The sequence below is a fragment of the Geospiza fortis genome, unplaced genomic scaffold, assembly GCF_000277835.1.
Source record: "Geospiza fortis unplaced genomic scaffold, GeoFor_1.0 scaffold154, whole genome shotgun sequence".
Taxonomy (NCBI): Eukaryota; Metazoa; Chordata; class Aves; order Passeriformes; family Thraupidae; genus Geospiza; species Geospiza fortis.
This window is the reverse complement of record NW_005054397.1, coordinates 1913333-1925742: the sequence shown is the minus strand read 5'-3', so window position 1 is coordinate 1925742 and position 12410 is coordinate 1913333. Positions and strand designations below refer to the sequence as shown.

General features: G+C 38.1%; 1 protein-coding gene across 1 annotated transcript in view; it reads right to left on the bottom strand.

Annotated features, from left to right (window-relative positions):
• Nucleotides 1-12410, bottom strand: part of GMDS (GDP-mannose 4,6-dehydratase) — a 345832-nt gene that overhangs the window by 252526 nt on the left and 80896 nt on the right. Inside the window, exon 5 of the mRNA XM_031060977.1 lies at nucleotides 309-501. Coding sequence (XP_030916837.1) covers nucleotides 309-501 — 193 coding nt within the window. The remainder of the gene's footprint in view (nucleotides 1-308; nucleotides 502-12410) is intronic.

Here is a 12410-nt window from a genome sequence, read left to right as displayed (position 1 = left end):
TGGTACCTCACAACCCTTTGTGAAGGAGAAGTCACCCTACCCCCCCTTCTTCAAGAGCTCTTCACCTCTGAGCTGAATGAACAAGGCCTTGTGAAGTGACATGCTAATTTCCAACCCCTAGGCAATGGCAGCAAATACTTTTTATATAGTAATTCATAAAGGTATGCCTCTCAACATGTCTAGTCACTTTAGCTCTATCATCATTCTAATCTCACATCCAAATGACTTCAGCCCTGAGACATGAGCAGGGAGAACAGACAGACAGACAGACAGACACTACACACACACACACCATCAGCGCTCCTCACCGTAAGGCGATCTTGGATAAAAAGGGGTGGTCTCCTTTTGTGGGATTTCTTGCACTTTTCCAAAAAGTTCACTGGTGGAGGCTTGGTAAAACTTCACAGAATTGATAAGGCCACAGGTCTTAATAGCATCTAGGAGCCGTAAAGTGCCAACCCCATCAACGTCAGCAGTATATTCGGCTAGGTCGAAAGAGATCTTGGGGAGAGAAAGAAATAAAAACCCACCGATTTTACTAGGGCAACAGAACATGCCAAAATCATGTACAACCAACCAAAGCAATACATTACTTGCCACAGACCATCTAGACATTTCTGTACAGAGTAGATACTCAGTTTACAAAAGTACCCTCAAAGGATTTCTAAGAATAAATAAGTAGTTCCATAAATAGCCAAACCAAATGACTGGTGTTCCCTGGGATTATTTTCCCACGTGAAGTAAGGGGTAAGCTTCCCCATGGTGGGAACATTATCAGGCACTCTCTTATCTCTGCAGCTGCCAGTTTCCACAACAGTCACTTGAGCTTGATATGTTTGACACACTTGAATTTGGTTATAATTGCCCAAAATATATTTTTAAAAAGTAATAGGACAGAGAGCATGACAGCACCAACATGTATAAACCCCACCTTCCCCCCCAAACTTTAAACAAGGTCCAAGATACTGCAAATTAAACAGACATCAAAGTCCAGAGAAGAGTAGAAATACCTGCTATGAAATGAGACTCCCAGCACTACATGACCAAGGTGTATCAGAGCTGTGGCTTTTGCACAGAGTTTAGAGAGATCATAAAATGTGACTGCAAAGGGTTGGAGGTATGCAAAAATACCCTGACATCTCCAGCTGACATATCTTCAAAGTATGATAATAAAGTTATGCCCACTGATGGGCCAAGATTCCTTTTTCTCTCCCCACTCCAGTATTTATAGTTACCTTTATGATGCGTTTGTCTTGTGGCCTATGCCACAATCAGTGCTCAAGTCTAAGTTTCCAGACTGTTTAAAAAACACATTAATTACTTTCTTTGCAGTTACAGAAGAAGACAAAAAAAAACACCTGGAAAAAGTAAGCTGAAGGTAAGAGGTGTGTTGTGACCACTCCAATCTGAAGACAGGAGGAAACATGCTCAGAAGGGAACTCACTCTTTTTTTTTTTTTTTTTTTGAGGTACAGGCTGTTTTTTTGGAAGTTCCAACAAAGTTCCTGGACTCTGAAGAATTTTTTCCCACCAGTGCCCATCCCAGCAGCACATTCTTCCTTCCTTCTACATCCTCTTCCCTACTCAGGGATTTTGCTTATGCCAGTTTTTGAATAAAAGTCCCCTACTCTACTGCCAATGTTATAAAAAGTAAAGGTGAATGGGCTTTTAGAGCAGTCTCCTTCATGGCCCTGACCCAAAGAATTATTCTATCTATGTCCCCTCTGGCTGATTCAGACTGATAGCCCTGTATTCATTCCTCCTGTTAAGCCACTTCCCCTATTCAGTAACCACTGGAGGTTTAAGGCTTATTTACACAGACGATGGAAAAAAAAAATTGATTCATTTGCATTTTCACTTATGGTTAATTTAATACAGGCATGAAATGATCTAAATTGTGTTACTGTGCTCCAAAATAAAAAGGTTCACACACAGTTTTGAGCTGAAATAGGTAAAGATATGAACAAAACCAAACCTTCATTTTCCTTTTTTTTAACCAAAAGAGAAAAAAATCACAAAAGGCAACCTGATACTTTGTCTTATTAACCCGGTATGACCCAGCTGAAATTGAGAACTGATCTACCAAGAAGGGCTGTGCATTTTTTGTTTTAATCCATTTGGCACAAAGATGACAGCCACTTAAGTCTCTCAACTTCAGCGTCAGAGTAACTCTTAGGAAAGCATCTTAATGAGTAGATGGTACAGTCGATAATGTACTAACCAACATAAAACACATAATAACTGTTGCAGAATCCAGGAATTTACCTATACTAAGGCATTGTTTCCAACAAATAACCTGCTAAAAAACATCACCCTGAAATGCAAATCATTACTTCTTTGCATCATATTCTGCAAAGCAAATGGCACATGTAACTGAGGCACTCTAGGAGATTCCAGATTATAAAACTCTTAAACCAAAGGGAGCAATGAGGCCACAGCAGCAGCCCTGGGAAATGCTCTCTCTGGCTGGTGTAGAGACCAGTTTCACAAGAGATGGTTTTCCCTATTGCCTGATGAATGACCTCAGTCTTCACCTTCAGAAAACACTCCCTGGGGTGTGAGGTAATTGTGCCCCCATGCTGACTGGGCCTGAGTGTCCCCAAGCAGAAACCACCAGTTCTGTGTCTGTTTTGTAATGCAGACTGCTGTTCACCAGGGTCAGGACTCAGACCACTAAATAGGATTCATTTTGGAGTGCAGGTTAGACAAAAATGGTATTTGGAAAAATTTAAAAAATGGTTTTATCCACGAAAACATCCAACACCAAGAACTCTGGTCTGTTAAGTGACCCTGTGGAAGGTAGGCACAGCTATATTGCAAATACAGAAAAAAGCAACCCAAATTTTACTTTGATTCTAATTCAAAGTTAAAAATGTAAAAGAGTTTAAAAAAATACTAAATCAATTAAGTATTAATTGATTTAGGGTAGAGCAAGAATAGAATATAATTACAACATAATTCCCCTCTTCTTATACACTGTATTTTGTTCAAGACTAGCAGAAATACCAAAAAAAAAGGAAAAAAGAAAAAAAGAAAAAAAGAAACAAACCCAACAAAAAAACCCAAACAACAAGGGCTTCATTAAGAGAGATGTGCAAGAGAAAACAAAATGCATACATAGCACACAAAAAAGAACTGAGTTAGAGAAACCAAATATAGAACCAGATTCCGTAGATGTTACTCTTACAAATAACCTTCACTGAGCTCTGTGGGACTACCTGAAAGAGTAAAAACTTCATGGATATTCCTGTAAAGGTAGGTGTATAAAGGCTGAAACCAAGTAATATTTTATGAAAGATTAAACAATTATCCAGTAGGAAAAAAGAGTTGAGCTAATACCTACAGATAAGAGTTTTCAAACTGCCTAATTTATGACAACTTTCTTAAGTGTCTGAATTAGGAAGATTGTCTTCCTCTATACCAGTAAAGACAGCAGTGAGTCAGAGCAGAAAACATAACAGAGATGCTCTTGATCACGCTTTGGAGAACCTACTTACACACACTGATTTTTTAGTTGAGCTACTTAGGACAGATGCTCCATTCTTTCCCCAAAAATCCAAAACTATATCTTACTCTCTACAAGAGAGTAAGACCTGCAACAACAACTTGTTTTGAAGGAAGTATGGAGTTTTTGTAATGACTGGACTAAGGAAAAGAAGATTCTTTACCTGGCAGAAACTTTAAATGTGAAAGTTTTCTCAACAGGTATTGAAGTAATGGATCCAATACTTTGGCCTTTTTGGACAGGTTTTGTGCCAAAGGGAAATCATGGCATACAACCAAACAGAAATTGTCTTGAAACACACGAGTCTGAATGACCTTGGCACTTTGTGTATTTCCCATGTACAAAGGGGACACCATGCTTTTGCAGCGGTCATTGTTGCTCTCTGGAGATACCAGAAAAGTATATTTTTCAGATATATCCATTTATTCCATTCAGTGGATAGTGATAAGTGTGTCATTACAAGACGACAAAGAAAAATAGGGAGACACTTGACAAAAGTACTTCAAGTTCCAGGTTTTCAGATTCTGAACACCCTGCAGAATTTTCTCAAAGAATACTAAAAAGCAAACGACCTCCTTATGTACATGGGAATTCTACATACTGAGTATCTTTGCTGGAATCATCCCTAATATTCAAACATTCAAATATTCAGTACAATTCAAACACAGACAAGAAAAAATTTCCACAGCAAGGCTTACCAAAGGATGATAAAATTTTCACAAAAAAAGCATGGTTTCATAAGTTGTAACATTTCTGCAAGCACAGGACACAATATGAATACACTGTACGACATTATGTCTCTTCTTTCAAGTGGCTACAATCAGAATGAGTTTTGTGAACTGGTTTCTACCTTTTGAATTTGAACTCTTGGGTCCCCTCTCCCATTTATTTCTCTTTATAATCAACAGATTCAATCTCTACAAGAGATATTAATTTAATAGAGCAACACTCTAAATAAAATGTTTCCCAACTGATCATTCAAAACCAAGCTTAGCAAGGTCTTCAACAAGATTTAAAAGCTTACTGAAAAGTATCTAAATGAAAACATATGGGTCTTACCCTCCACAAGACCACATTCCTATCATGTCTATAAACACTATATACAAGACTGTAGACTTAATAATATTTGCTTTTGACCAATGCGTTGTTGTCATCAATGGTGATACTCTGAAAGTTATCAATTTAGTGCACACATAGTTTTGACTTTGTGAGACTCTTCAGCTCTGCTTTGTCATTTGGAAGAATCCAATAGACAAGCTGAGATCATATTAATTATTAGATTTCTATTTAAAAAAAAAGCATACGCTAACAGAATGTGCTTCAATGTTCTATGGAAGGAATATAAATAATTATTTAAAATTTCATCTCTTCCTTATAGTCTTGTCAGTTTCAGAAAATGAGATTTCTGAAAGGCTGGTGTAATAAGAGGGAAGCTTATGCGGAGCCCCAGGAGCAAACAGGATAGTATAAATGTAAATTATTATTCTTTCACTGTAAAAGGAGAGGTGGCTAACCTAACTATAATATCAATTTAAGCATCACCGCTCTTTTGAAAAAGCCTATGGTAGATTCTTTAGGTTTATCAAAGGAGAAGATATGTGTATCAGGTCATTAAAAATGGTTTACGCCAGAAAAGCAAATCACAAAACACAAAAACTGCTCAGAAATGTTTCAACTGTCACAAGTTTCACAGTGGTTACTTTTTTGCATTCTTTAAAATCAATTCTGTTTGCTTTGAATATTCAGTGTGCCTTCCACTGCCAATAAAAACCATTGGGATCACTTACATCATCTCAGTAAACAAGCTGCTCAATCCCTAGGAGCAGGCATGTAAAGCATAAGATTCCAGTTGCTAAATCTAATACAGACTATGGGCCAAGAATTCCTGTAAAGTCCTAACAAACTGAAAAAAATCTTAGGGATTTTAGGAACTATTAAGTATCTGGGGGAGATGAGCTGTGGTAAGGGGATGGGAAAGAAAATGTCAGGTAAGCATCTAAAAGAATGTGACAATCCCTCTTCCCCCCAGCCTTTTAAGTCAATGAAGGCTTGTCCTGTCACCCATTAAAAAAAAAACTAATTGAAAAATACAAAATCCCCCAAACAATTACATATTTTGCTATACAGAAAAATAATCAATTCAATAGCTCTGAACTGCTTATTACTAAGCAATACTCCTGATATCTTAAAGCCCTATTCAATTTCTTAGCTAAACAGAAACAGACTAAAAAAAGTAGTGACTGAAATTCTCGATAAAACAACCATGCCTTTGTAGATTTGTCTTCTTTCCCATTTATTTCCTTGTTCTCTCATTAGCAAGACAAAAAAAAAAAGTGATCTGTATAAAATTAGAGTATTTGGACAACATGATTAGAAGTGGAGAATTAGCAAAGAAAAGATTTTATAAGTGGAAGCAGAAGTCAACATTGTTTCCTAAAATTTATGTTACCTTAAGACACTCACAATATTGCTGCAGCAAGAGAGCTTGGGTAATGTGGATTTTCAAGTTATTTGTGATGAAAAGGAATAAGCAGTTCAGCTGATAAAACCAGTGCTCATTCTTCTACTTCTCTACAGCGCTTCCATTTTGGTCCTATGGTGGAGTTTCACTGTGGCTCTGTCCCAGTATGCAGGCTGTGTGACTGGAGAGACTTCTTGAAGTGGTAAAAGTTTGGCTTTGACATCAGTGAGCCAGTATTGCACCTTCACCTCTAACTGTGGAGGCCCAAACCAAAGTACAAAAATAACCTTTTTACTGTTTGGGGATTTAAATGATCCTTGATGATCTTCAGGTTCTGTAAAAACTTCCTTTGTGCAGCTGAAATACTTAGTCATCAGGATCAAGAGGCCCCCTAACATATTCCACAGTGTATGTTCATACAGCAATTTCTCATGGATTGTCTTGGGTAAGTCTTCCTTATAACTCTCCACCAGATTAACTTCAAGTTCTTGATGCAAACATACTGAAATAATCTTTAAAGAGAAATAACTTGGCTTTATTAATATAGGTTCCCTTTTCCTTCTTAGGAGTAAAAACTCCTACTTGCTTTTTGTTGGGTGGAAAAGAGAGAAAATAAAATAAACCCTAAGAGAATAAGCATGGAGAAATACTCCTTGAGTAGGTAAAGCTTCATACTTATCTGGCCCCCTATCAGTAGGGGGAAAGTTGGATTCATTATTCAGTTTCCTTAGCAAGTGATTCCTTCCTGGCAAACAGCAGGTGCAGCTGTAAATTGAACTCTCGAGGTCATCATGTTCACCTTTGCCTCTAAAGGTGAACATGCCTCTAAAGCAGCCTGCTGCTTTATGTGTGAGCAGCTAAGAGCTGTAGAAGAATTACCAGCTCCTTATTATTTTCAAAATTTTGATGCCACAACCCTTCAGTTGGAATACTCATTCTCCATTTTAAAAAACCAGTCTCCTACATCTTGTACAGTTGTCTTGACCATTGGATTCAGAGGTGTGTTTGGACCAGATCTCCAATAGAAGTAATTTGCAAATTGTTTACTTTTCTGCTCATTGCCTATCTACTGTAGTGAATCAAGAGAATTTAACAGACTGGATTAAAAGGGAGTTGCCCAGAGACAGGTCAAAAGGCAATGGATGCAAGTTGGAACATGTGAAATTACAATTAGATATCAGGAAAAAGAAAAGATTTCACAACATGGCTGGTCTCACACCGAAATAGGTTGTGCAGAGAGGCTTTGACATCTCCATCTGTAGCATCTCCACCCTTGGAGATACTCAAAACTCAATCAGACATCAACCTGAGCCACCTGCTGTAAGCTGGTCCTGCTTTGTGAAAAGATCCAGTCCAGATGACATTCAGTCACTGCTGCCAAACTCCATTACCACACAGTTTTAAGAAGAGAGCGAGATGGGATTACAGCAGTGTGTTTCAATCTTCAAACATGTAACAGCACCCAAGGAGAAGAACATGTGTAAGAATGAGGTCTGGCCCTGAAAAAAACCAGTGATTTCTACGAGGAAAGTAGAGAGTTATTCACAGCAGCTTTTTGGAGACATGCAGCTCAGCTTGCTATTCATCATATCTCCTCCACAGAAGAGCTTCAGATAGAGGAATGCTCAGATCTGATAGTAAAAAAAATACCAAAGCGGAGGAGGAAAAGGAGGAGGGATATCACAGTACATGAGATTCAGTATGGCCATAAACCTTTGTCACAAAAATGTAACCTCCCCATTAGTTTTGCTTATCTTCTCATCCATTTGTTATTAATTTGATGGAACTGGGGAGTTGTCAGGGTTATGTGATGCAAGGGATTTATCTTGCAGAACAATCTCTGACCCACTGTTCTAAGTCTTCGGTTTCATATTACAGAGATTAGAAAAGAAGTTTTTAAAAAAGCAGCATTGATTCTTTATTCATTGTCAGCATGATTTTGTTCAGGGATAGCTTCAACAATATACACACACCCCCAAACTTTTAAGCACATGCCATATGCAGCAAAGTCAGGATGGGTTTCGATGTTTCAAATATTGTAGCTTCAATAGCTAATGACACTGTAATACCCTAAAAGCTTTCTTACATACTGAAGTCCAGCTGTGCCAGAAGCTTTAACTGCTATTTAATAGAAAGACAAAAAGGGGCAACTTGCAGAGTCACTAGAGAACATTCAAAGGGAGATGTAAAAAGATAGCCAATTCATTTTGCTTTATATGTACCAGGGGAATAGAGAGCTATGAATAACATCCATGCAGGGAATGCAGTCACTTCCAAAGAACTAGCACCATTCTTACTCACTTTCACATATAAGTACATTAATTTAAAACATACAGGTTATTTAAAACTCTAACATGACAACTATATTATAGTTTTGGGAGTTTTTTTTACTTCTAAAGCTGTTTTAAAAACTTTCATCCTCACTTCCTTGATGTTTCAGAACACATTGAAAGATGCTTTTCACAGTAGTGATAAAAGCATCATCACAAGCAAAAAAGAAAGAAATAAAAAACCCCAACCCCTAGAAAGAGCAATCAGACCTTCACCATCTATCTGCTTTATGATTTTGGTAGACATTCAGTGGATGGCTAGACAGACATTGAATAAAGCAATAATCTAGTATGGCAAAGATTTGTTAACAACAGTCTCTCCTCTCTTTGCCTTCCTGGCCCACAAGACTGCAAAACACAGCTTAACACAGTGGACCCTCCCAAATATTGACATAATTCTGTATTGCCTACGAGCCAGAATTAACCCAAAACTTTGCAAATGATGACCTTGCCTGACTCTCTTTTGCCTCCTACAAATGCATAAGGTAAAACATCCCTAGGTTTATGGGGCTGGTCAGAAGTTCTGCCTTTTCAACCAGAGAAAAGCTATGTTTTCAGCAATTATTATCACTAAAGATTATTTCCCAGACTGCAATTCTTTATTCCAAATGCCACTATTGAAAAAAGCTTAAAAGCAGTTCAAAATTCAGCTTCTCAGATACCTCCAATGTATCAAAAATACTTCTCCATTCATGACAAAATAAAATAATATTTCATAAATGGAGTTGGCATATTTTATTATGGAGTAGGGTCTTCTTACCTTTAGGGGTATTTGATCTGGAAAAAAATGTACTGAAGCTATGCAGATCCTTTGTAGAATCTCTTAAAATTATTTTGAAAAACTTGAGAAAACTTGCTAAAAATTAATAAATTTTTTCTTTAAGAAAAAATATTTTTTTCTTAATTTTCCCTCCTGTCCACCCATTATCTACATTATCCATTATCTACCTAGTTCTCCAAGTTATACTTTTTATTATTTCGGGATGGCTTTCTGTGCTATATCCAACTAGCAACTGATGCAGCACAGCTCATGATAAAAAGATGAGAAAAAAACACTGACTGCTGTTAAAGTCTTATAATTTATTCTGACCAAGCTGTGTACACTTTGAATGAAGCAACTATAGAAATATGACATATACTTCATTAAAAGGAACCCCACTTTCTATAATGATTAACAAAAGCTTTTACTCTATGGAAATATCTGTGATTTTTAATTTTGTCAAATTAAAGGAATTTTCTCCTCCTCTGAACAAGAATTGCTACCTGCTTCCTAACAGCTAACTAAGCGTTGAAGGAGCATTCCCCGCTTCACAGGGATGCTCTAAGAAAAAAAATTAATTACATCAGTGTGCATGTATTACTCATTTATGAGACCATAAACCCAATCAGAGAGACTGCCCACGAATATGGGCCCAGACAGGGGCCAAGACACAGCCACCAAGTCAGCGCCAGAAAACAAGTTACCATTTCACTGTGCAGCTGAGGTAATGCTGTCTGGAAGCCCTCCTTAAACCATGCAAGATAAAGCAACTTATCTTTGCTGTCACTTATTGTCAGCTACTCAAAAACCATCATCATCAAGCCTGAGGGCAGAGAGGGACCTCAGCTCTGACCACAGCTTGTGGTGCTTCACTTGAGGAAGAGCTTTCAGAGCAGGACTACAGGGAGACAAATGAGAACATGAGTTTTTGAATAAGTGTGTGCATACACACACACAGAGGAAAAAGTGATGACTTGTCTTGGGCGCAACAGGGAAATGGTGGAATCACACATTTAAATAATGTATAGATGTGGCATCTGGGGACACATTTTAGCAGTGAAGATGGCAGTGTTAGATTAGTGCTTCAACTCAATCTTAGATGTCTTTTCCAGCCTTAACAGCACTGTGATTCCATCTAGGGAACAACCTCTGCCTTGAAGTACCCAGGGAGGGGAGTTCAGAGCTCAGAGTCCAACACCTGCATCTGTGTGGCAAAAGATTTCTAAGTACTCTGTCTCAGAAGGCAAATGATGCCCGCCCCATTTTGCACTCAGTTTACTCTTAAAATAGTAAAACCACACTTTTACAATAGTAAAAGCACCACAGAAACACATTTTCTAAATAAACACTATCACTTCAGTCCTATTTTTGTCTAATCACTTTCCTCAATAATTCCATATTCTCCCCTTATTTGCCATCACTTACAATGCTTCTTAGGGTTACATCTCCACAGACACAGACCCAGCTCTACTTTCTGGTTTGCCATGAATCAACTAAAAACAACATAACCCTTCTTTAGCCAGAATTTTTTCAGCATACCTCAGACTTCTATGCAATTAATGCCCAAGCCTTTTCTTTCTTCAATTTTACTGCATGTGCATTAAGAATTAAATTGGGATGGCTAATTGCATGGTGCGAATTTGGATGGATAGGTATGTACTGACAAAAGTCATGCTCCCACAGCTGCCACCTTCCCTGCTCCAGTACTTCATCAGGAATGACTGGAAAAATTAATAAACATGCAACAGCATGTCAAGAAATAAGTCACCAGGGTTTGGCTTTTTCAGTTTTCTTTTTTTGAGCAGGGCAAATAATTGCCTTTTCTTCCAATGCATAAGGTCATCTTCTGTGAAATTTCACTCTGAAATCTAACTCAAAGAAAGGACAACAATTCCAAAACCCAGCAGCATTCTTTTCCTTTTACTTCTTCTTGGGAACAGCTACTTAAAGATACTTTAAAACATTCTTTAACTAAATAAAAGAGTCTGAGGTTTACACCAGCCCTGAAACAAAACCACTGAATCCTTCAAATTTATTAAAATTGCAACCAACAAACCAAACAAAACCACCCACACCCCTTGAAATGCTAAAGTGGGTGAACCCTAGCAGAGGAGCACTAATGCTCTAATGCCTGTAGTGCATGTACAGGCACTACGTATGACTAATTTTAAAATATGGGTATTAATAGCACCCACAAATACAGTAGCTGATGATGGCTTTGTTGTGAGTGATGTAATAAACCCGTAGAAACTGCTTTCAGTAAACTCAGTGTGTAATTACATACCTCAAAGTGGACTGTGATAGTACTTCATCCTGTCTAGGAAGCTACTGGAGTAGAATACCCTATTATTCCTATTTTTAGTGCTCAGATTTTAATGTGGTTACATTACTTGGAAAACCACGGGCCTTATATCTTCTCCAGTTGCATCCTTTCAAGGAGAACACTGCTGTTTTCTGTGTGACAGTGAGCACTCTGAACTCCAAGGCGATCCCCCACATAAAATGTTCCACTTCATCAACTGATCTGTCTTAAAAGGATGTGGGTGGCTGGCTAGGAAGAAACCTATGGGATGAAACCTGAGAAAAACATGTGTCTCAACAGGTATGTGGAGGTAAGGGGGAAAAGGCCAAGGGGCAGAGAGCTTAAAGGGATGAGACCCTTCTGGCTAAACTTTATTGAACACGCAGGATGATACTCTCAGGGAAATAAATCAGCCTGTTATTTTCTCTGCTAGTATTCCCTTTGCCCTACTTTATTCTTCCATTTATTATGGACTACTAAAGCCTCTTCACTACAACTCTTAGGAAACAATGTGTAGGCATAAATTTTAAAAAGCAGCTTTGACACTCATGAGCCATGGTGACTGTAAATCAAAGCAGAACATTGCAACTGATTTGTATACTGTAACCCACAACCCTAACCTCAGCCCTGTTTTTCACCTATCTCTTGGATTCTGACACAGAGAAAAGGACTAGGAATAACAGCTGCTCTTCACTTGAACATTAAGGCAAACTATTCATGAAAAAGGAATATGGTAGTCAACTAATCACAAAAACTCAACAAGTTGTGAGTTTTCCATCTCTTCCCTAAGAACAAACACTGTATTTCTTTATTGCCCCTGACTGTGCTCTAAAGCAACATTGCATTATTTGTCTCTAGCAGTGCTAGAAGGCACAAAAGATCATACTGACCTCTACAATAGAGAGTTTCTCTTCATCTATACCATGGGCTGGCACTTGAGGTGCCAGAAAAGGTCCTCTCAGAGCAGCTCTGAGTAAGACTTGACTAAAGTATAAAAGGCTTTGTCAGCTTTCAAAGTGAACTTGGCAGCCTCATGATGAGGCATCTTGGAAA